The sequence below is a fragment of the Mustelus asterias genome, chromosome 9 (genome assembly GCF_964213995.1).
Source record: "Mustelus asterias chromosome 9, sMusAst1.hap1.1, whole genome shotgun sequence".
Classification (NCBI taxonomy): Eukaryota; Metazoa; Chordata; class Chondrichthyes; order Carcharhiniformes; family Triakidae; genus Mustelus; species Mustelus asterias.
In genome coordinates, this window is record NC_135809.1 from 16,641,590 (window position 1) to 16,667,712 (window position 26,123).

Consider the following 26,123-nt stretch of genomic DNA (forward strand, 5'->3'; position numbering starts at 1 on the left):
ACCATTCCTGTCCTTGTTCTACCCACGTCTCCGTAATGGCCACAACATCGTAGTCCCAAGTAGCAATCCACGCCCCAAGTTCATCCACCTTGTTCCGGATGCTCCTTGCATTGAAGTAGACACACTTCAACCCATCTTCCTGTCTACCGGTACCCACCCTTGACCTTGATACCTTCCCCAATACCTCACCACCCTCAACACTGACTTCTGGACTACAACTCCTTTTCCCACTCCCCTGACAAATTAGTTTAAATCCCCCTGAAGAGCCGTAGCAAATTTCCCTCCCAGGATATTGGTGCCCCTCTGGTTCAGGTGCACCCCGTCCTGTTTGTAGAGGTCCCACCTTCCCCAGAACGTGTTTCAATTATCCACGTATCTGAAACCCTCCCTCCTGCACCATCCCTGCAACCACATGTTTAAGTGCACTCTCTCCCTGTTCCTCAACTCGCTATCACGTGGCACCGGTAGCGTATCAGAGATGACCACATGTTTTGTCTTTGCTCTCAGCTTCCAGCCGAGCTCCCGAAATTCCTGTTTTAAATCCCCGTCCCTTCTCTTACCTATGTCGTTGGTACCAATGTGTACCACGACTTGTGACTGTTTCCCCTCCCCCTTAAGAATCCGGAAAACACGGTCCGAGACGTCACGGACCCTGGCATCCGGTAGGCAACAAACCATCCTCGAGTCTCTTTTGCTGCCACAGAACCTCCTATCTATCCCTCTAACTAACGAGTCCCCAATAACTATTGCCCTCCCACTCTCCTCCTTACCCTCCTGAGCCACAGGGACGGACTCAGTGCCGGAGATCCTCTCACTGCGGCTCACCACTGGTATGTCGTCCCCCTCGACCGTATCCAAAGCGGAATACTTATTGCTAAGGGGAACGACCACAGGGGATCCCTGCACCGACTGCTTCTTCCCAGCCCCTCTCATCGTCACCCATCTATTTTCATTCCGCGGAGTAACTGTATCCCTGAAGCTTCTGTCTATGGCCATCTCTGCATCCCTAATGATCCTAAGTTCCTCCAACTCCAGCTCCAGTTCCCTTACACGGTTTTGGAGGAGCTGCAGATGGATGCACTTCTCACAGGTATAATCAGCAGGGACACTGACGTCGTCCCTCACCTCGAACATAGTGCAAGAGGAACATTGCACTGCCTTCACACCCATCCCCTCTAGATACCTTGCCAGTACCAGGTAGAAACAGCAAAAAATGAATTAACTCACCCCTGCTCGCCCAAGCCCTGTGAGCCAAAGCCCTACAGCTTTCACTCTGCCTCCTGCTCACTCAAGCCCTGTGAGCCAAAGCCCTACAGCTTTCACTCTGCCTCCTGCTCACTCAAGCCCTGTGAGCCAAAGCCCTACAGCTTTCACTCTGCCTCCTGCTCACTCTGCTGCCCGCTAACGACGCTGCCTGCTCAAAAGTGCGGCCTACTTTTAAACCCTCCAAAAACCTTCCCAGACTCCTGCTGGGCCCACTTCCTGTTTTAAAAAAAACCTCCGATTTTTTACACAAATTTAACTTAAAATAAATAAATAAATGTAGTGAACAAACCAACTGCCTTCTCCTCAGCCTGGTCCTGTGGAACAGTTAATCCATGAGTTTGGTTACAAAAACCACTAATAAAATCAATGAGATTTTCTGGGCCAAGTACTTGGGGAGAAAATAGGCACCTAAATATATTGTTGCTATCATCTTTAACAAAGACGCTTTTTTTAGATATTGGTGGATTATGGGAAGACTTTTCTGTGCTCTATATCTATGCCTGTGATCAGTCATTGGATTCAAAACCATATCCCTATTGATTAGTTCATTTTTTAATTAAACTGGTTTATTGTGGTAATTAAAAATTCAGAAATGCTGGAAATACTTAGATTAGGCAGCATCTGTGGGTTGGGGTGGGAGTGGAAAGGAAGAGAAATAGGACAAATCGCAAGGTCTATGACCATTTGTAAGATAGGAGAGATTAAAATAACAAAAGGGACATTTCCCTCCCTGACACCCTGGTCCACTCCACAAATTCCCCCAACAGCATCTCGCCTTCCCATGACATCTTGCAAGCAAGCGCAGGAGATTCAATACCTGCTATTTACTCCCTCCCTTCTCCACCCTAAGCCTCAAAAGCTCCTTCCAGATGAAATGGTGATTTACGTGTACTTCTTTCAATTTAGTAAACTACATTTATGATCTCTGTAATGGTTTTAATTTTTGAACCTGAAAGCCCAGGTATTTACTAAATGAATGAAGCCATACATTTAAACAAAAGAATCTTGCGACACCAAAAGTCAAAGAGCTTGATCTATGATAAACACTTTGTCGTTACTTTAAAAACAAATGTCTTAACTCCACTTTCCTTCTATACACATTAATCCTGTGTCCCCAAACCCTCAAATTTGATACCAACAAAACTGTCTACAGTTTATGTAGTGTAAATGGGCTGAGATTTCTTGGACCTTCTGTTTACTTCCAGTAGGATTGGCCCTTCAAATCTCTTTCAACTGTTCTAAGGCTCCAAATTCACCCTCCAACATTGGCATCTCTGACGTCTTAAGCATAGCGATTCAGGTCAGAACTCTCCCGATTCTGTACTCTTTCAGGAATTTTTGCATCTAAAACTGTCTCTCCCTCCCTCACCTCAGCTTGGCTATACCAGAAATTCTATTCACTGTTAATAGGTTCTTTTAGTTAAGAAGAGTTTTAGCTCCTTTTGCCAACAGTAGAATTTCGAGCAAATTTTGCCGAAAAACGGTTTCCTTCACTCCAGATTGTTCTAAACTCCCAAACTAATACTGTTTGAACTGAGAACCATCCTTAAGAACTTTTCCTGACACTTAGATTGCTTCTAGTCTGCTCACCTCTATAATTAACTTGTTGACCCTTTTTTTCCCCATTGTTCATCCCCCAGGTCGCCAGGTCCCATGATCATTTACTGAATCCAGCTGTTTTATTTAACCAGAAATCCAATCCCAGTTTTAAAGAGACAAGCAAACCTATTTTTAAAAAAGTTACGTTCCCACCCAAGACCACATGTTCACAATGCAGTTTGCTCAATATTGGGGAGACCAAATGTAATCAGGTGACTGCTTTGTGGAACATCTCCATTCAGTCAGCAAGTATGACCTCAGACGTCTGGTCACCGTGTCATTTTAATTCTTCACCTTGTTCCTGTGCTGACTCTCTGTCCTCAAGCTTCCTGCAGTGTTCAATAAATCTCAATGCAAGCACCTCTTCTTTTGATTAGGCACATGGCACCCTTGCTGACTCAACATTAAGCGCAATAATTTCAAACCGTAACCTCTGTCCCATTTTGTTTCCTTTATCTTGTCTGCCTTTGATTTTATTTTGCTTTTGGATGGCAGCAGTTGATCATTTTGTTGCTTATACCCCAAGTCACCAATCTTGTTTCTTTTCTTGTCCTATCACTGCTTCCTTTGGCCTTCACCTTCCACCATATTGCAGATTTTCCCACCCTCCCCAGTCCCACTGCCCTGGACCTTGGATGCTCTGGCCCATTAACTCTATTTCTCAGTCTAAAGATACTGTGCTGAATATGTGCTGAATATTTTCAGAACTTTGTTTTCATTTCAGATTATATTTGCTGTTTTCATTTCAGATTTCCAGCATCCACAGTATTTTGCCCTTTGTATTAGGTTTCCTGTGGTGTTAGTCATGAGTAGCTCAGGCTAAGAGCATGCATGGAATGCTGAAGAATCTTGATTATGCATGTCAAAAGTCAATGAAATTAAGACATTTAGCATGATTGTACCCTATGGCATGTGGCAAATGTAACCTTTTTAATCTCGTAGATTTGTATCCAGGTTGCATTGGTATATTATGTACAGGAATTTACTTTGTATTCTAAACTGGCTGATTCAGTGAACAATTGATCAACCGACAATTTGATCTCAACTTCACAAATTCAATAACAATTTTAAAGCCACTGTTTTCAAAGCTTATGACGATATTTCTAAATCTGTGTTGTTTACTTAAAGAGCTTGGCATTAAATATAAACATCTGCTCCCTCCACTACTTTGTGTACCTGGCTGCAATGTGTTCTTTCTACAGCATGCACTGTAGCATCCCACCAAGGCTTCATTGGCAGCATCTCCATAACCTGTGATCTCCACCAGTTAGAAGGACAAGGGGAGTAGATAAATTGGAACATCATCCCCCTCCATGTCACATACCAATCTCATGTGGTCATACATCCCCATTTGTTCATTGCTATTGGGCTGAATTCCTGAAACTATGTACCTCAACAGTGTTGTAAGAAGAGCACGTTGATTGCAACAGTTCCCAAACAACTTCCCAAAGGCAACTATGATTAGTCAATAAATGCTGAACTTGTCAGCAATGACCATATCCCAAGAATGATTTTTAAAAATGACATTTATTTCAATCTCCGTGTTGGGACATTTGTGTGTGTTTGTCACTCATCCTATGTTGTATTTTGTAATGTACCACTTTTCACTGCTGCTTGTATTTGGCTATATATGCACTCTTGCTTTACATACATTTGTATAATTTTGCGTTCTATTTAAATATATCGACACCATTTTTAGCAAGTATCCCACCACATGTAGAATCTTTCTAAAAAGCTGAAGTTTCTTAAAGAATCTGCAGAACGAATTTTGATTAACGGAACTGATTTGAGCTTATGATTCAACCTTTCTACAAATGGAATGGAATGAAATAAGACCAAAAAATTAGCCATGCTTAAAGAGATGCATTTTATTTTAGCAAAGATGAATATTCCTTTGATTCGTACAATTTAGAGATTCTGGATAAATGAAAATTTGAGTAAAACCGTACAATTTTTCTATTGCAGTTGGTGAGCCCCAGTATGTCTAACTGACTAGTTTGCATTTCTTTGTTGTTCTGCAGTCTAAAATTAACAAGAAGTCAGTGAGTTGTTGAAAATCTGAAACAATATTTTACATGAACACAGATTCTTCAACAAATGTTCAATAATCACGTGAATAGAAGTTGCCATCTCATGGCAGAAACAAATGTGTGACTTTTTTGTTCACTCTAATGAATAAGGCTTTGTGCTCTTAGTTATTTTTCTAGGGTAGGTTACCTCCCTTATTTCCCCAGAGCAGAAGAGTTCAGTTGCCATTTATTGGTATTCTTTTTACTACCAAATGGTTCAACTGGTGTTCTGAAGATTTTTTTTTTTTGACAACATCAAGGAGGTTTTCTTTGAAGCTTTTCAGATTTGATGTATTTATCAATGTCCTTGGAACATTTCCTGTACGTATTTTAGAGTCCCTTTAAAGCTGGTCTATTCCTGGCTTTAAAGTTGTTGCATGGTACATCGTTAAAAGCATGTTTTTGGTGTCTTCCTTTGTTGCAAAACATTACATCGTTGTATTTAGACTAAATACAGGTCAACCATTTCCAGGATAATTAATTCAATCAGGATGTTGAAGTTTGATTTATTGTGCCCAGATTCAGACATTGCTTAGAGTTTTGCTCAACATCTCTCACTCTAGGTGAAATAAACTGGAAATATTTATGAATAATTGAGGCACAGTCGGGGTCACTCAAGGTTGCCAAGGCAATAATTAGAGTTATACAGGCCAGGAGTGTCCTGAACCTGACTTTCAGCTTCAGTATAAGAATTAGAAACAGGAATAGGCCGTATAGTCCCTTGAGCCTGTTCTACTATTCAGCGTTATGGCTGACCCTCAGCCTTGAGTCCGCTTCACTGCCACTCCCCATGTCCCTTGATGCCCTGAGCAGCCAAAGATCTCCGTCCCAGCCTTGCAGAGCAATAGAGGACCCTCCTGTGTAGAGAATTCCAAAGATTCGCAACCTTATGAGTGAAGAAATTTCTCCTAATCTCAGTCTTTAATGATCAGTCCCTCATCAGGAGAATGTGCCCCCATGTTTTAGATTCCCCAGGCATGGGAATTGATCTTCATGTCCATCCTGTCAAGTCCCTTCAGAATTTTGTACGTTTCAATGATATCATCTCTTCTAATCTCCAGGGAATATAGGTTCAATTTACTCAGTCTCTCATCAGAGCACATCTCATCCCAGGAATCAATCTAGTGATCATTTGCAGTACTGCCTCCACTGCAAGAATATCCTTTCTTCAGTATAAAGACCAGAATTGTGAACAGTCCTGCACAAAGTTTAATTTCCCCAAAACCCTCTACAACTGTAGCAAGATTTCCTTATTCTCGTACTCCAAATCCCTTGCAATAAAGGCCAAATGTGCTATTTGCCTTCACTAGTGCTTGCTATACCTGTAAGCTAACTTGTTCTTTGTACGTACATCCAAGTTCCTCTGAACACCATCATTTACAAATTTCATGCCTTTAAAAATATAATTCTGCTTTTCTATTTCTACTAGAAAAATAATTAATCGCTCCAGATCTGTAATTGTGTTGCCCACTTTCTGCCCCCCTCATAGCTTACATTTCCACCAAGCTTTGTCATCAGCAAACTTTAATATATTACTTTTGATCTCTTAATCTGTCATCAGGGTGGGTTATAAACAGCTAAGATCTCAGCACTCCTCTTTGTGGCACTCTATTTACAGCCTGCCAACTTGAAAATGCCCTGTTAATCCCTATTCTTTGCTTCCTGTCAGTCGACCAATCTAACCATGCTAACATATCCCCAACATGATGAGTCCTTGTCTTGGGTATTAACTTTTTGTGTGACATCTTGCCTTTTGCAAATCCAAATATACTATATCTAATGCTTCCCCTTTTACTACCCTAATAGTTTATATCCTTAAAATATTTGTGAAGCATTATTTCCCTTTATAAAATGCACGTTGACTTTGTCTGATCATACTAAGATTTTCCTGAAATCTGATGTCAGGCTAAATGGCTTCCTGTTTTTTTTTTCTGTCCACTAGTGTTAGGGTGCTATAATTGGTTTCAGAGTCCCTAGCTTTGAGATACCAGTGCGTCCTACGCATTGCCCAAAAGAAAGTGAGCAATGGCATCAGGTTGTCAGATTAGGAAGCAAAACAGTATAACATATGGATGTGGATTAAGAACCATTTGGACCTTTTTCATCAATGCTTCAGAGTCTAATTGCCCCTGCTCGCAGGTAAATCAGTTCCAAAATACATACTGTAATAACATGAATTTTACAGTCAGTAGTGAAAAGACAGCACTTGCTATTCACCTGGCTGCCCATTACCCTTGATGTATTTTGTGGGTTAGAGCGCAGACTTGCTCTAATCCAGCATTTGATCCAGCTTTTGCCCACTGAACAGGAGTATTAATACAGTATTAAAGAATGATCTGACCTGTGAGGAAGCTCACAGGAAGAAAATTGTGCAGGAAGAAAAATAAAGATTGGGAAAAGTAGATGGGATTAATAGAGAGAAATAAAAGAGATGGTAGAATTTAATTTTTGATATATTGTGATACTGTGCCTTTAAGAAATGTATTTGTCATGTTTCTGTGCAGAATGTTTTAGCAGCCCCTTCCATTTTATCAGTGCCATGGGGTCTATATCTGGCAGCCTTATCTTGTTACTGCATCCGCATATTTGCTCCAAATTGCTGAAATATTTGTTTTAATCTGGACTAATACTGTTCTGTTCTTGGTGTTTTCCTGGAGTTTTGCAGAGTAGAGTTTGATTAGGCTAATTGACAAGGAACAAATCATGTGACTGAGTGGAGCTAGGCTTACACAGCAAAATCGACTCAGTTGCTTTGTGGGAGCTGGGGAAAGAAGAAGTAGCTCAGTGTCTCTGGAGACTGGGGTCTTCCAGAGACACAGTAAGAAGTCTAACAACACCAGGTTAAAGTCCAACAGGTTTATTTGATAGCAAAAGCCACTAGCTTTCGGAACAGGCTGTCCCTTCATCAGGTGGGTGGGAGTTCTGATTACAAACAGGGCACAAAGACACAAACTCAATTTACATGAATAATGATTGGAATGTGAGTCTTTACAGCTAATCAAGTCTTAAAGGTACAGACAATGTGAGTGAAGGGAGCATTAAGCACAGGTTAAAGAGATGTGTATTGTCTCCAGACAGGACAGCTAGTGAGATTTTGCACATCCAGGCAGGTTGTGGGGGTTACAGATAGTGTGACATGAACCCAATATCCCGGTTGAGGCCATCCTCATGTGTGCGGAACCTGACTATCAATCTCTGCTCAGCGACTCTGCGCTGTCGTGTGTCGTGAAGGCTGCCTTGGAGAACGCTTACCCGGAGATCAGAGGCTGAATGCCTGTGACCGCTGAAGTGTTCCCCAACAGGAAGAGAACAGTCTTGCCTGGTGATTGTCGAGCGGTGTTCATTCATCCGTTGTCGTAGCGTCTGCATGGTTTCCCCAATGTACCATGTCTCAGGACATCCTTTCCTGCAGCGTAACAGGTAGACAACGTTGGCCGAGTTGCAAGTGTATGTACCGTGTACCTGGTGGATGGTGTTTTCGCGTGAGATGATGGCATCCGTGCCGATGCTCCGGCACGTCTTGCAGGGGTTGCTGTGGCAGGGTTGTGTGGTGCCGTGGTCACTGTTCTCCTGAAGGCTGGGTAGTTTGCTGCAGACAATGGTCTGTTTGAGGTTGTGCGGTTGTTTGAAAGCAAGAAATGGGGGTGTGGGGATGGCCTTGGCGAGATGTTCGTCTTCTTCAATGACATGTTGAAGGCTCCGGTGGAGATGTCGTAGCTTCTCCGCTCCGGGAAAGTACTGGATGACGAAGGGTACTCTGTCCACCGTGTCCCGTGTTTGTCTTCTGAGGAGGTCGGTGCAGTTTTGTCCTTGTGGCACGTCGGAACTGTCGATCGATGAGTCGAGCGCCATATCCTGTTCTTATGAGGGCACCTTTCAGCGTCTGGAGGTGTCCGTTGCGATCGTCCTCATCCGAGCAGATCCTGTGTATACGGAGGGCTTGGCCGTAGGGGATGGCTTCTTTAACGTGTTTAGGGTGGAAGCTGGAGAAGTGGAGCAGTGAGGTGCTGAGGTGACCGTCCTTACTGGAGAGTTCAGAATGTGAATGATGGTCTGACTTATGTGACCACAGTCACAATTTGAACTGTTAGAAGCTTGTGTACATATCTCCCATGGCCTGTCCCCAAGTGGCTGAAGGTTGGCTATATTTTCTGTGGAATATTGAAACTTGGGACTTCAGCACTCTGGTCAGTTGCCAGGTTGCAGTTGGTCATGTTTTGAGCACTTGCTGGTTGGCTTCATTGGGATGTGGTGCTGTCATCACTTTGCAGAGTGAGTGTGTTCCAGTAAGGGCTACAGAATTTCAGACAAGTGTGTGGGTTTTCCTTTGCAGCCCAATGTCACTGGGAGCATATTATTTTGCAGTGTTGTGGCTCAGCTCTTACACGAGGCTCACGGGTGCTCAACTAAATTAAGCTATGCTGATGATAATGGAGATAATAATGACACCTATTAAACTAGCCTGATTGCCAGTCCTATTGAATATAGTTCTTCTGACAGCAGGCAACAAATCATCTTAACCTGTTGTTTGAGGTGCAAAGCATACTACATCTTGGTATGTTTGAAGATGTGCTGAATCCACCAAGCCACGGTCTTGGCTCAAGGCATCCATTGGACAGTAATTATAAGGAACCTAGATACTACCCCTAGATAGAAAAATAGCTAATGACACACATGCCAGTCCAGCTGCTAGGGCATGATCTCCCAAGCCATCTGTAAGGTTAATCGTTTCAGATGTGCGGTGTTCAAATATACTGCAATAGCAATAAATGGGGCCTTTATGACTACAGTCCCCTGTCCCCACTCTCTCTCTTCCATCCCACTTTTGACTTAACCGTCATAATAAATAAATAGTATACAAAGTGTCAACACTATAATTGGGCTGCCACTCGTCAGCTTCATAATCAACAGTTTTACTAACCAAAGCATCCCTTGTGGGGGTGCTCCCTTGGAGTGAGCCTGTTAAGAATATTGTATTAGCTTCTAGTCTTGAATTATTTCAAAAGCCAAATATAGATCAGTCTGCTGAATGGGTAACCTCAGAATAGAGTCTTCTGTGTCAACATCCAGGTGAATGCTCTAGGATATTTTGCCTCACCACCATGCGTATGGATGCGAAGATAGATCTAGATTATTAATCACTTATGGGTTAGATTTTACCTAGATTTGACAGCAATGTTCCTCAAGTAATAACCACTTGAATGGGACTCTCCCTCGGTGGTTATCATCTATAAAAGTCCAAACAGTCAAACTTGGATATATCTGAAGAAATGTGTATACAAAGGAAGAGCATTGCAGAACTGTTCAATTGTGTAACTAGACCTAAAAAGACACGTGAAGGACTGGGGCTCCTCTCTGGTTGTTAAGCTAACTTTTGCTTGAATCTTTATTTGCCCGAGTGTTTTTGAAGTAACAACAGGTGATATGACATGCCTCCTCACTCATCACCAGACAGGTTTGCATATTACGCAAAGTGCATCTCCTGGAATAATGTGCTTGCTTTTGATGAACTTTACAAAGCTTAAACAAAGACGTGGATGTACGTTTTACCTTTCATAAACTAAAATCCTAAAGTGCTTTACAGTTATTGAAGTACTTTTGAAGCGTAGTCACTGTTTGTGAAATAGGTAGCCAATTTGCACAGAGCAAGTCCCACAAACAGCGATGTGAAGTGACCAATCCCGTGCTCTTCATAATGGTGCCATGGCATCTTTTATGTTAACCCAAAAGGGCAGTTGGGGCCTTAGTTAAAGATTTAATCTAAAAGACTGCACCTTCAATGCTATAATGAAATGTCCGTCTTAATTTTGTACTTAAGGTTGTATTTGAATCTATATTTTTCTCACCCTGAGGATAAAGTACTGCAAATTAGCCATGACTGACTCATTATTGTCTTAAATTTAAATATAGCTCGGGGTCCAAGCTAGTCTAAAAGTCTTTAACTCTTTAGAAACCCACTGCCTGATTACATATATTAAAATAATAATTACTATTTCTATGTGGATGAAAGAGGAGCAATGTCAGATTACCTGCTATGGGAAGACTGATTATTTAAAGAAATCCAGCTTCTAACTGCAAAGTTTCTTCTAGTCCATGCTTTCTGATCTATTGGTATTATTGGGGGATTTGTTTACTGCTTATTTTCATTTCTATTACTTGAGGAGCATTGTTGTTAATTCTGAGTAAGTTCTAACCCATAACAAGCCATGTCGCGAAATAGAATGGGCTAGATCAGCAGTGAAATAAATCATAGAATAATTGCAGCACAGAAAGATGCCATCAAGGCCTAAGTTTACAAAAGTTTGATGGCACTATATCCTCTCTACAATTATGACAATTTGTATTTATATGGGGGTAAAACTTCTTCAAAAGAATGACGAGGACTGTTTTTATTGCAGCTAAAATTAACATTTGAACACATTTTCAAAAGCCTGTTGTTACCTATAATGAGGTTAACTATTAAATCTGTCAATTTGGTGGTGAGGGTAGTTTTTATAAATATAGTTTATCAAATTTATTTTGCATGAAACACAAAAATCTCATCTTTATTCTTGCTTTTCATTTTATGTTTTGCTGAAGCTGCTTTTCTTTCTTCCTGTTGTTTTGCATCCTGACGTTTTTTCCTCACTTCTCTGTATAGTGGACGGAAAGCTGAAATTGTAAAGTAAGTTATTTTTGCACTTGATATTGAATCCTTCTCTCGAGAAAGCCAATATTAATTTAGCTGCCTCTTTAAGGTTTACTCTAGTAACAAACAAAACATTGGCATACAAAATTGTGCTTTATTACAGACAATTATTTTCAGGTAATCCACAAGGCTGGGTAATGAAGCTGCTGGGCATCTAGATTAACAGGGCTGCAAGTTGTGAATTCTTAGGCAAGAATGGCGCTTCAAAATTATTAAATTGTAGTTTAAAACCCTATTATTTTTCAGAAAACTTCCTCACTAGGGTACGTTAATCTGGGTTCACCGATATGTTCTATACTCGCTCATTGTTTTGTTATTGAGTGTGTTGATCATTGAGAAAATAAACCAGTATTGAAAGACCTATGTTATGACTTATAATGGTAGTGATAACTGTACATAGTGTCCAAATCTTTTATTAGCGCAATAGAAGCTAATGAAAATTTGGGTTCAATTAGCTCAACCGTTTGTTGATCAGATGGCACAGTGGTTAGCAATGCTGCCTCACAGCACCAGGCCCGGGTTCAATTCCAGCTTTGGGCGTCTGTGTGGAGTTTGCCTCCCCGTGTCAGCGTGGGTTTCCTCTGGGTACTCTTGTTTCTTCCCACGGTCCAAAGATGTGCAAATTAGGTGGATTGGCCATGCTAAATTGTCCCTTTATATCCCAAGATGTGTAGGTTAGGGGAGTTAGTGGGGTAAATATTTGAGCTTACGGGGTAGGGCATGGGTAAGATGCTCTGTCGGAGAGTTGGTGCAAACTCAGTGGGCCAAATGGCTCCCTTCTGCACTGTAGAGATTCTATGATGTCAGGTAGATGTGGGATCAGTTCCCCTCATTTGTGGAGAAAGGTAGTTCAGGTTTGCACTTCTGACTGATAGCCAATCCCTCCTGTTGGAAAGTGGGTGGACATTGGGTGAGAATAGGACAGACTCTGTTCTGGTGCCAACTGTTATAAAGTAGCTACCACTTATTGGATTTACATGAAGAACAATAATTTATAGACAGTATGAATTCAATTTGGATGCATTGTCCCTTCTGAGGAATCCATGCCGTTTATGATGCCTGTTTGATAAAGTGATTGACCTGCAGTTTATCCTGTTCAACAGGTAAGGTAGCATCAGTAAAAATTACTTTGTAGGATTGTAAAAACGTAGCTGACTTGCATCATTTAGCGATTGAAACCTGCCATCTTTACTCTGTTTAACCTATCTGTGACTCGGGTCCAACACCAAGCTGGTTGATTCTTATTTGTCTTCTGAAATAGTCAAGCAAGCCATTGGCTGTCTCATTAATTTTTGCTCCAGTGGCAATTTTTTTTTTGTAACACAGATGCTGGACCTTTTGGAAATCGATCTTTAAAATCTTGAAACTTCCCATTATTGAAACCATTTGATAGCTTGAATCAAAAATCTTCCATGCCAGATTGTTCTGCACATTTTACATTTCTTTAAATCATTTTGTATCCGAACTGATTTCAGTTGTGGAAGAGACCTATTTTTCCCATTTAATTTCTTCCATGCAGAGCTAAAGCAGTTAGATTAAAGGAATAATCAAGAAATTTATCTTTCGTGCCATGGCAGCAAAAGGGAAAGTATTTTAAGAGTCTTCTGTTTACCCAGTGATTTCACATTAAAAAGCAATTAACTAAATGAGAAACATTTTGTGATGCCCCAAGGAAATGTTAAAAGTTTGTTTTTTAAGCGTGCGTGCCCATCCGCAGTAATTTGCTTTTATCCGTTCCCATATAATGCTTGTTTGGAATGGTGGAATACACAGGGATGCAGGCCATCTGGCAATTTTACAGGAGGCAACATTCTTGAGTAATTTTTCACAGTTCACTAACTTAATTACTAATTATCAATGTTATCACATAAAACAAACCAATCAGAAAAGTTGTGTTTTGAATGCAAACTCTTCCCTTATAACAATACAACCGTACTTAAGATCAAGACATTAGCAGCTTGAAGTTGAGCATCGGATTCGGGCACTTGTGCTTCAGATTTGTCACATTAAAATATTGTTGTATTTGTGATCCATTGATAGAATTCATCCATCTTTTAATAGAAATGTTGATATTTGTATTTATGCTATACAAATTAATATTCTAATAAACTGAGTTACTCAAATAACAAAATCAGTGTTTTTCTTTTTGAAGCGGAGTCACTAGTTAAGCAGAACAGATTCCTCAAAATATCTTCCCATATGCTGTTGTGTGCAGATCATTTACTCCACTATCCTAAAAATCTAGTTGCTATAGATGTGGCATAGGAAAAGTTGCATGAAATGTACCAATTTAAAAAAAGTCCTGCCATATTTCAGAAACAAGGCAGAAGGGAAAAACAAGAAACAGAGAACCATTTTGTCAAGACACTAGACCAGCATCATTAGAATGAGTAGATGGTGTAGTAAGTATGTTATTGGATTAGCAAGCTGGCACTTTGATAGTTTGAAGCGTTTTAAAAGAAACCTGGAAGGAAAACCTGGCAGCAGTAAAAGGAAAACATGAAACTTGATTTTCTTTGTGGAAACTCAGCTGGTTTGTTAATTTTTAAGGATTGAAACCGGTCATTACCTGGTCTGGCTATATGTGACTCCAGTTCCAAACCATTATGGTTGACTTTTATTGCCTGCTGAAATGGCCTCGTGAGCCACTTAGTTGTATCAAACTGCTCAATGCACCACTATCACCTCCTTGAGGTAACGAGGGATGGGCAATAAATGATGGATTTGTCAGTGATGCCCACTTGATGAGGATTATTTTTTAAAAAGGCTATACTACACTTTTTTTTAAAGAGGTGAAAGATTCTCCTCTCATTTGCAGGGACTTACCTGGACTTTTACCTAGGGTGGAATATTCTCTTTGTTTCACAGATGGTTGAAAATCAAGGGCAGAGGAAACCAAAGGGAGTGTTAATCCCAACATAGGGAACTTGGTGATCAGCAAATTGTTCATGGTAATTAATCTATCTGGATAAAACATGGGCAGAAGGTGCATGGGAACACCATCACCTCTAAGTTCAATTCCAAACTCCACATTATCCAGACTTGGACATATATAACCATTTCTGCAAAGTCATTTGGACAAAATCTTGGAACTGCCTACCTCACAGCTTTGTGGGAGTTCTTCACCACATGGACTGCAGTGGTGCAAGAAGGTGGCTCACCGCCACCACCTCGAGGGCAACTGAGGTTGGACAATAAATTTGGCCTTTCTAGTGATGTCCATATTCTGAGAATGAACAAAATAAACATCAGGAATTTGGTGTCAGGACATTAAATGCTATCAAATTCATATACACCAAGATCCTAATATTTAAATAATTTGGTCAGTAAGTGCCTTGAATCACTCTTTCATTAAGGCAAGCACTTAATTTGCTCTTTCAAATCAGGCTTTTCTCACTATTGGATTTGTTGGAAATCGGAAAAGTGAGCGATCCTCCTAAGTTTCCAGTTTTGGTGTGATATTTAAATATATATTTATCCATTCTCCGACTTTTGCTTTAACATGTTATTTCCTGTGCTGTAATGTCACTAAAGTGACCAATTGATCATCAGTGATTAAGTTTTTTTGATCATGATTACACAATGTGATACAAATTTGCCTTATCAACTTTCTTTTTCTACTATATTCTTTTCCCACAGAAAGTGTGCCCTGAGTGGTCAAACTAAAACTTGTAAACACAGAATTAAATTGGGAGATTCCAGTAGCTACTACTATGTTTCACCATTTTGTAGATACAGGGTAAGGAATGATGTGCTTTCTGTACATTTATAAAGCATCATTGTACTTTAGAAAATACTGCAAACCAGATAAAAATTCCTATAATTCTGGTACAAATGAAAATATTTTGTGATTTTTCTGTCTTGCCCTCCAGATTATGTCTGTATGCAACTTCTTCACTTATATTCGATATATTCAGCAGGGCCTGGTTAAACAGCAAGATGGTAAGTGATTATTTTGAAAACACCAATTGTAATTAAACCTTATTTTAGTGGCTATTAAGAACATCTTATTGCCATTTGAGGGTCTGCTGATATAGTTTTATAATCAGAGGCAGATTACGAGCATGCCATGCTGCACAGTGCTAAGGTCCCAAAACACACATGGAACTTTTAATTGGTTGTGGTGTCTAGCACTGATATTGCTATTTTCAAAAACAGTAGAAATGTGGATATAGAGGCTAAAATAGAAAATGAAACGATTGTAGAGAAGCTCCTTCCCTTGCAGAGAAATGCATTTAGACCCTTGCTAATCTAATTAGATTAAGAAGCACTCTTCACTCCTCTTTCCCAAGTTCATACAAGTACATTCTACTTTCTCATGCAACTACCTCACTCCCTTTCTTCTTCTCATTCAACTTCCCACCATCTATCTTAATTCCTGTTGGTGTCTTTTTTCCTTGCCTACCGCCACACTTAATGCAGGAACTATTTTTATTTTCAATTCATGTTGAGATTCTTAATGAACAATAAAAATAGCTTGCAGTTATGTGGGCCTTTCATTTCAAAAAACATTCCAGGCTTTTCAGAGAACCATAATCAGACAGAAATAGTTGCCAAGTGAAAGCAGATTGTTAGCAGGGAAGCTTTAACGTGGGATTATATTCATTGGAGTTTAGGAGGTTGAGGGGAGATCTGATAGAAACTTACAAGATAATGAACGGCTTAGATAGGATGGACGTAGGGAAGTTGTTTCCATTAGCAGGGGAGACTAGGACGCGGGGGCACAGCCTTAGAATAAAAGGGAGTCACTTTAGAACAGAGATGAGGAGAAATTTCTTCAGCCAGAGAGTGGTGGGTCTGTGGAATTCATTGCCACAGAGGGCTGTGGAAGCCGAGACGTTGAGCGTCTTCAAGACAGAAATTGATAAATTCTTGATTTCTCGAGGAATTAAGGGCTATTGGGAGAGAGCGGGTAAATGGAGTTGAAATCAACCATGATTGAATGGTGGAGTGGACTCGATGGGCCGAATGGCCTTACTTCCGCTCCTATGTCTTATGGTCTTATGGTCTTATGGTCTAACACGAATGTAGGTGTTAAAGAGAGACTTACAGGCATAAGGGAACGCAGAGAGCTTTGGGGAGAGAATTTCAGAGTTCTGTGTCGAGCTGGCCTCTGGTAGGGTGGAATACAGAGGAGGGATATGAAAGAGACCACAGTTGAAGTAAAGGATGTAGAACTGGTGAGGTTTGTGTGGTAGAGAAAGATATGGCAGTGAAGGGATTAAAATGCGAGGATGAGATTTTTAAATTGGAAATGTGGGAGACGACGTAGATCAGAAAACGTGAGTGATGAATGTGAAATAAGATATGGGCAGAAGAGCTTTGGAAGAGTTGAGTTTATGAATGGTTAAAAGTACTCGCATCATATCTGAAGCTGTCTATCAGGGTGTCAGCAGCAAATAGGCTGAGGCAGGATTGAAGGTTGGTGTTGTCATTGAGTTGGAAGCAGGCAGTTGTTGGGATGGAGAGGCTAATTGATGGGAATCACACATCAGTGTTGGTGCTGAGATGTTGAATATTTGGTTTCAACTTCAGACAGTGCTTTAGAAGGCTATTTAATTGGTGTGAATACAGTGTTTGTGATTGGACTTAATTATGATGCAACATCCCAAATGCTTAAGTAGAGTGAATTGTAATTTATCCATGACTGGATGTGGAGTAAACAGGATGACAACACAGGGGGTGGAGGCCATTGAGAGATTGATGCAGCTCTGTGTATAGAAAAGCTGGCCTCAATATTAACACCCTTCCCCACCCAATGACAGACAGAAGAGAAGAGGGTGATGCAAGGATTAAACATTATAAAACTGTGAATGTACCTCCAGCCTGCTTCGAATGTGCCTATCACCATATCAGGTTTTTTATTCTTTCATGGGGCGTGGGTGTTGCTGACAAAGCCAGTATTTGGTGCCCCTCCCCAATTGCCTTTGACAAGATGGTGGTGAGTCACCTTCTTAAACCGCTGCAGTCCCTGTGATGTAGGTACTCTCATAGTGCTGTTAGGAAGCCAGATTTCAATTCAGTGACAGTGAAGAAATGGTAATTTTGTTTCAAGTCGGAAGAGCGCGTGGCTTGGAGGGGAACTTTAATTTGGTGGTGTTACTGTGTGTTTGCTGAACTGTGTTATGAATGTTATAAACCATCTAGTTCACAGTGGTTGTGGGTTTGGAAGGTGCTGTCAAAGGATTGGTGAGTTGATGTACTGCATTTTGTATGCAGTACACACTGGTGTCATTGTGCCTCAGTAGTAGAGGGAATGAATGTTGGTGAATATTGGACAGTGTCGGGGTACTTCAGAGTTGTTTGAGCCACACTCATCCAGGCAAGTGGAGAGTATTTTATCACACTTCTGACTTGGTCTTGTAGATGGACAAGTTTAAGTAGTCAGGAAATGTTATATGCCTTTGAATTCCCGGTCTCTGACCTGCTTTTATAGCCACAGCATTCATATGGCTTGTCCGGTTCAGTTTTTGGTTATTGATGCCCCCCAGGATATTGATCATGGGGGATTCAGCAAAGGTAATGTCATTGAATGTCAAGGGTGATAGTTAGATTCCCTCTTGTTGGAGATAGTCATTGCCTGGCACTTGTGTGGCACAATGCTACTCCTGTTGTGGCCAATATATTTATATGGCTTGTCCAGTTCAGTTTCTGTATCCTCTTGTCTTCCTTGCCCTAAGTTGCAGGGCTCATGTTTTCAGGTGATGTCACCAAGGATAGGTTGATACAGGAGAAAAGATAGATTTTTTTGGGACTCCATGGGGAACTGGGTGGAAGGAGAAGCTGCTGATGTATGTATCCGAGCTAATATTGGATAGATAAGCGCAGACGGTTGGCTGTATGGACAATGGAAGACTGCCATTGGCAAACAGTAGTAGTCTGTGTCAAAGGCTGCAGAGAAGTTTGATAGGATATGATAGGATAGTGTAGCTTGTCACAGTAACACAGCATGGCATTTGTGACTTTGATTCAGACCATTTCAGTTTTATGGTAGGGCACAAACATGAATGGCAAGTTCCAACAAGTTTTGGGAACAATGGATAGGTTTGGAAAGTGACACCATGTTTGAGGACTAAAATCAAAGCAAAATACTGCAGATGCTGGAGATCAGAAATAAAAACAAAATGCTGGAAAACTCAGCATCTGTGGAGAGAGAAACCGAGTTAATGTTTTGAGTTCAATTTGACATCTTTGGAACTCCAGACTTGGATGCTGTCAGACCTGCTGAGGTTTTCCAATATTTTTGAGGAATTTGGACAGTGATAGAGGTGGGATATTGGATGATAGAATAGTCAAGGATAAGATTTTTGTGGTGTGATGGCCATTTTGAAAGTGAAGAGAACAGCATCAGAGGAAAAGGAACCAGCTCGTCAGCTACTATGGGTATTACGAAAGGAAGTTGGTTGCTTGGCAGTTTTAATTAGATTGGTGGAACAGGTGGTAAATCTTGTGGACACGATGTGTAGGATGTGAGGGGAGATGGAAAAAAAACTAGAGAGAGATTCCGGTTCGGTGCGAGGGCAGAGTGAAGTTTTGGGAAAATATTGCCTGGTGTATAAGAGGATGGAGGATGAGGCAGAGGCTGCTGAATCTCAAACTTGGGGATGGAAAAGTCCATGAGCTCCTCTCACTTGCTGGAGGTGAAGATGATCAGTGAGCACTTTTGCCAGAATAGATCAAGGATCAATTGCGTTTGATGTTCTGTAGCTGATAGATGGCTAAATCATTGATTCACCAGATATTTTCGAGCCTATGACCGTGGATTTGAGGGAGCAAATCTAGTTTTTTAGACATAGACATAGAATAGCACAGTACAGGCCCTTCGGCCCTCGATGTTGTGCCGAGCTTTGACCGAAACCAAGATCAAGCTATCCCACTCCCTATCATTCTGGTGTGCTCCATGTGCCTATCCAATAACTGCTTGAAAGTTCCTAAAGTGTCTGACTCCACTATCACAGCAGACAGTCCATTCCACATCCCAACCACTCTGAGTACAGAACCTACCTCGGACATCCCTCCTATATCTCCCACCATGAACCTTATAGTTATACCCCCTAGTAACAGCTACATCCACCCGAGGAAATAGTCTCTGAACGTCCACTCTATCAATCCCCCTCATCATCTTATAAACCTCTATTAAGTCTCCTCTCATCCTCCTCCGCTCTAAAGAGAAAAGCCCTAGCTCCTTCAACCTTTCCTCATAAGACCTACCCTCCAAACCAGGCATCATCCTGGTAAATCTCCTTTGCACTCTCTCCAATGCTTCCACATCCTCCTTATAGTGAGGTGACCAGAACTGCACACAATATTCCAAATGTGGTCTCACCAAGGTCCTGTACAGTTGCAGCTTAACCCCACGGCTCTTCAATTCAAACCCCCTGTTAATAAACACTAACACACTATAGGCCTCCTTCACGGCTCTATCCACTTGAGTGGCAACCTTCAGAGATCTGTGGATATGAACCCCAAGATCTCTCTGTTCCTCCACATTCCTCAGAACCCTACCGTTGACCTTGTAATCCGCATTCAAATTTGTCCTTCCAAAATGAATCACCTCGCACTTATCAGGGTTAAACTCCATCTGCCATTTTTCGGCCCAGCTCTGCATCATATCAATGTCCCTTTGCAGCCCTCCACCTCATCCACTGCTCCACCAATCTTGGTGTCATCAGCAAATTTACTGACCCACCCTTCAGCCCTCTCCTCCAAGTCATTGATAAAAATCACAAATAGTAGAGGACCCAGCACTGATCCCTGTGGTACACCGCTGGTAACTGTTCTCCAGTCTGAAAATTTTCCATCCACCATCACCCTCTGTCTTCTATGAGATAGCCAGTTACTTATCCAATCAGCCAAATTTCCCTCTATCCCACACCTCCTTACTTTCTTCATGAGCCGACCATGGGGGACCTTATCAAACACCTTACTAAAATCCATGTATATGACATCAACTGCTCTACCTTCATCTACACACTTAGTTACCTCCTCAAAGAATTCAATCAAATTTCTGAGGCAAGACTTACCCTTCACGAATCCGTGTTGACTATCCCGAATTAAGCTGCATCTTTCTTAATGGTCATAAATCCTATCCCTCAGGACCTTTTCCATTAACTTACCGACCATCGAAGTAAGACTAACCGGCTTATAATTACCAGGGTCATTCCTATTTCCTTTCTTGAACAGAGGAACAACATTCGCCACTCTCCAGTCCTCTGGCACTATCCCCGTGGACAGTGAGGACCCAAAGATCAAAGCCAAAGGCTCTGCAACCTCCTCCCTTGCCTCCCAAAGAATCCTAGGATATATCTCATCTGGCCCAGGGGACTTATCGACCTTCAGGTTTTTCAAAATTGCCAATACATCCTCCCTCAGAACATTTACCTCCTCCAGCCTATCGGCCTGTATCTCACACTCATCCTCAAAAACATGGCCCCCCTCCTTGGTGAACACTGAAGAAAAGTATTCATTCATCGCCTCTCCTATCTCTTCTGACTCCATGCACAAGTTCCCACTACTGTCCTTGACTGGCCCTAACCTCACCCTGGTCATTCTTTTATTTCTCACATAAGAGTAAAAAGCCTTGGGGTTTTCCTTGATCCGACCTGCCAAGGACTTCTCATACCCCCTCCTAGCTCTCCTAAGTCCTTTTTTTTTAGCTCGTTCCTTGCTAACTTGTAACTCTCAATCGACCCAACTGAAACTTGTTTTCTCATCTTACATACGCTTCCTTTTTCCTCTTGACAAGACATTCAACCTCTTCTGTAAACCATGGTTCCCTCACACGGCCATTTCTTCCCTGCCTGACAGGGACATGCCTATCAAGGACATGCAGTATTTGTTCCTTGAACAAGCTCCACTTTTCATTTGTGCCTTCCCCTGACAGTTTCTGTTCCCATCTTATGCTCCCTAATTCTTGCCTAATCGCATCATAATTACCCCTCCCCCAATTATAAACCTTGCCCTGCCGTATAGCCCTATCCCTCTTCATTGCAATAATGAAAGACACCGAATTGTGGTCACTATCTCCAAAATGCTCTCCCACAACCAAATCTAACACTTGGCTCGGTTCGTTACCCAGTACCAAATCCAATGTAGCCCCACCTCTTGTCGGCCTATCCACATATTGCGTCAGGAAACCCTCCTGCACACACTGTACAAAAACTGCCCCATCCGAACTATTCGACCTATAAAGGTTCCAATCAATATTTGGAAAATTAAAGTCACCAATGACAACTACCCTGTGACCTCCACACCTATCCATAATCTGCTTTGCAATTTCTTCCTCCACATCTCTATTACTATTTGGGGGCCTGTAGAAAACTCCTAACAACGTGACCGCTCCTTTCCTATTTCTAACCTCAGCCCATATTACCTCAGTAGGCAGATCCCCCTCGAACTGCATTTCTGCAGCTGTTAAACTATCCTTGATTAACAATGCTACTCCTCCACCTCTTTTACCACCTTCCCTACTCTTACTGAATCATCTATACCCCGGAACTTCCAACAACCATTCCTGTCCCTGTTCTAACCATGTCTCAGTAATGGCCACAACATTGTAGTCCCAAGTACCAATCCACGCTCCAAGTTCACCTACCTTATTCCGGATGCTCCTTGCATTGAAGTACACACACTTCAACCCACCTTCCTGTCTGCCGGTACACTCCTGCGACCTTGATACCTTCCTCAGTACCTCATGACACTCAACATTGCTTCTGGACTACAGCTCCTTTTCCCATCCCCCTAACAAATTAGTTTAAGCCCCCTCGAAGAGCCGTAACAAATTTCCCTCCAGGATCTTGGTGCCCCTCTGGTTCTGGTGCAACCCGTCCTGTTTGTACAGGTCCCACCTTCCCCAGAATGTGTTCCAATTATCTATGTAACTGAAACCCTCCCTCCTATACCATCCCTGCAGCCACGTGTTTATCTGCACTCTCTCCCTGTTCCTCAACTCGCTATCACGTGGCACCGGCAACAAACCAGAGATGACAACATGGTTTGTCTTGGCTCTCAGCTTCCACTCTAGCTCCCTAAATTCCTGTTTTAAATCCCCGTCCCTTCTCTTACCTATGTCGTTGGTACCGATGTGTACCACGACTTGTTGTTCCCCTTCCCCCTTAAGGATCCTGAAAACACGGTCCGAGACATCACGGACCCTGGCACCCGGGAGGCAACATGCCACCCGTGAGTCTCTTTCGCTGCCACAGAACCTCCTATCTGTCCCTCTAACTAACGAGTCCCCAATAACTATTGTTCTCCTGCTCTCCCCTCTTCCCTTCTGAGCCACAGGGACGGACTCAGTGCTGGAGATCCGGTCACCGTGGCTTACCACTGGTAGGTCGTCCCCGTCAACTGTATCCAAAGTAGTATACCTGTTGCTGAGGAGAGCGGCCACAGGGGATCCCTGTACTGACTGCTTCCTCCCAGCCCCTCTCACCGTCACCCATCTATCTTCATTCCTCGGAGTAACTACATCCAAAAAGCTTCTATCTATGTACTCCTCTGCCTCCCGAATGATCCGAAGTTCATCCAGCTCCAGCTCCAGTTCCCTAATGCGGTTTTTGAGGAGCTGGAAATGGGTGCACTTCCCACAGGTGAAATCAGCAGGTACACTGATGACGTCCCTCACCTCAAACATTCTGCAGGAGGAACATTGCACTGCCTTCCCTTCCATCCCCTCTAGATAACTTGCTGATACAACAAGAAAAAGAAAGAAAGAGCCTACCTGCTCTCACTTATTAGTCACAAATAGTCTTACATTAATACTGCAATGAGGTTACTGTGAAAATCCCCTAGTTGCCACACTCCGGTGCCTGTTTGGGTACACTGAGGGAGAATTTGGCATGGCCAGTTCACCTAACCTGCACCTCTTTTGGACTGTAGGAGGAAACCGGAGCACCCGGAGGAAACCTACGCAGTGACCCAAGCCGGGAATTGAACCTGGGTCACTGGCGATGTGAGGCAGCAGTGCTAACACATGCAATGGTGAATTAAAGGGGGAGCTAAAGGTGCAGATCAATGGCTTCGGAAAGGTTTTGGTGAATGGATGGTTGGAAAGTAGACAGTTGTAAGTGCAGTAGTAAGTGACTTGGCAGAGAATTTATTCAAGGGACTGATGCAAAAGAAGGTGTGGTTTCTGCTTTAGCCTCATCACTTCAGGCTGCCACTCCGCTCTCACCTCTTAGTTTATTTAGCAATTGATTATTATTTGAATGAATAGGAATGTTGCTGCAACAACATTTAGTTTTTTTATATTTATAATTTTCCTGCAAGATATTGTTTTGAAAACTTGACGTTCAATTATACTTGAAGTTATGACCTGCCTTGTGTACACTGAATATGTGAAAAAATTGAGATTACTGTACTTAATGTATTTATGCATCTCATGAAAATTCCTCCAGTCATACTGTATAGTTGAAAACCTATCTGGAGCACAAGTGACTCTTATTAAGAGGAATGTACATTGCAATCTTGGTCATTTTATGCTTTTTATATTCTGTTTTTACAGTTGAACAAATGTTTTGGGAAGTGATGCATCTGAGGAAGGAAATGTCACTAGCCAAACTGGGATTTTACAAGGAGGAACTCTGAGATCCAATTGCTGGAAAAAAAAAAATGCATGAGCTTTAATGAGTGATCAACAATAATGTGGTTTCTAAGACTTTATTTTCCAAATATTTATTTCTCTTCTAGTAGGCCTGCCATCTCTGGTTTCTTCTTTTCAGCAGCTGCACTTAAGTGCGGAAAGGGTAATTTTGACAAACAGCAAGAGACTGAAAAATATTTTTTTCTGTCTACAAGCTTTTAGTTTCAGACATTTGAATACTGTGTTGAATATTTGCAACTGTATCAGTGGCATTGCGTAGAAACCAAATTTTGGGTGTAATGAAAGCAGCTGAAATAAATGTTGACCTCAGTTATTTGTTATGCAACATGTTTGCAAGAAAAATGAATGCTTTGTGTGTGCTGGCTTTCTGTTATATAGTATATTTTAAAATAGCTTGACTGGATGTGTGGTTTTCATTCTCTGAATAGCAAATCAACCTTTTCATCATTTGAATTCAACTTCATTTAATAATGGTTGAGTTATTGATTTCACATTGTGCACTTTAAATACAGTGTATTTTCTAAGAACAACACTTTATAATTCAAATCTATAGCAAATCTAAGACAAATTGAGACATGAAAGGGACTAATATGAAATGCATTAATGATACATTACTGTAACATTCTATAAATGCACTAAATTACAATAAATATGTCTGATAAATGTTAGTTTGCAGTTTTGAAGATTATCTGCATAGAAAGCTTTTCATATAGTGGAAATTCTGATGCTGCAAAATAACAGGAGAAATTGATGAAATTTTTGAAATATTTGGGAGTGTGCTATCTTGTCATTTTAATAGTTTCTATTTTTATGCTTCACCATGACACAATTTCTAAAGGAATTTTGTTCCGTTCTCATTTTTCATCATCAATTACATAGATGTCCCTCTCTCAAACTGTTGTCAGTTGGTAGGGGTTTAAGCAATAATCAATTCTTAACTTTACATCCAGCGGTTTAAAAAGAAAACAAATGTCTTTGTCATTGACAAAATCTGCCTGCTTGGGCCTATGTTGACAACAGTTGATTGTTTCTTTGCCATCTTTCTGAACAGGAATAAACTGAGGGTGCAAAAGAATGGTTTTTAGTTTCTTACCAGTTTTAAAACCTTTATCAATAAAACACAGAAGAAAATTCTGCATGTAGGAAGCATTTTAGCCAGCAGAAATCTTTTAATTTGTTGATTTTTGGTCATCAATAATTTGGATGATACCGATTTCATTTTTTTTTTGTTCTGCACAATGTCACTTCTCCATGTATTTTTCAATTATATCCTCGTGACAATAGGAATGCTGCTGTGACATTTGGAAAGTTTTGGTACTTAAGACCCTGAGTTTTTCTGAAGCCGAGTTAATTACAGTGCTTTCACATCACGGCTCCTGGTTTTCAGGGAGTCTGATACAACATTGAGGAGTTTGAGGACAATCACTTCCTTCAGGATGGCAAAATTTCAGGAAGAAACAACTCTGGTGTAACTACTAACTGTTGGCTTTAGAAAAGATTAACTAATGCTTAAAAGTTGGCCTTATGCCTGCTTTCTCTGTGCATGCTCTGTCTAAAAGGAGGGGCTGATAAATTTATAATGTGCCAAGAACCACTTTTAAAAAAATAGTGTTAACACTAAGCAGCAACAATGGTCAATTAAGTTTTCAGTGTAAAAGACTACCAAGCCCTAACAATATTGGAGAAAAACTATAATGGACTCATCACTGAAAGAACTTTGTTTCTGGCTATCAAAGTATTTAATAGCCTTGATTTTCAAGAGGGAAGGCTAAGAGTGAGAAAAGTGCAACAGAGCCCAGTAACAGGCAATGAATCCAGCAAGGCTGGGAAATGTAGAGGCTATACCAATTTTAACAGCAGTGTCTTGTATAAATTGATCTCTACAGAGTCCTGCATT

The 26,123-nt window shown here is 41.3% G+C and overlaps 1 protein-coding gene across 10 annotated transcripts in view; it reads left to right on the forward strand.

The window, feature by feature from the left end:
• rab3ip (RAB3A interacting protein (rabin3)) overlaps window positions 1-25,294 on the forward strand; it is a 72,355-nt gene extending 47,061 nt beyond the window's left edge. For 5 of the 10 annotated variants that reach the window (XM_078219762.1, XM_078219761.1, XM_078219760.1 and 2 more), the window contains exons 9-12: window positions 11,575-11,598; window positions 15,262-15,361; window positions 15,495-15,564; window positions 24,128-25,294. In XM_078219762.1, coding sequence (XP_078075888.1) covers window positions 11,575-11,598; window positions 15,262-15,361; window positions 15,495-15,564; window positions 24,128-24,210 — 277 coding nt within the window. In that variant the 3' untranslated portion in view covers window positions 24,211-25,294. The remainder of the gene's footprint in view (window positions 1-11,574; window positions 11,599-15,261; window positions 15,362-15,494; window positions 15,565-24,127) is intronic. The other 5 variants (XM_078219769.1, XM_078219766.1, XM_078219764.1 and 2 more) reach the window with 1 other exon arrangement.
• Window positions 25,295-26,123: the final 829 nt, after the last annotated feature.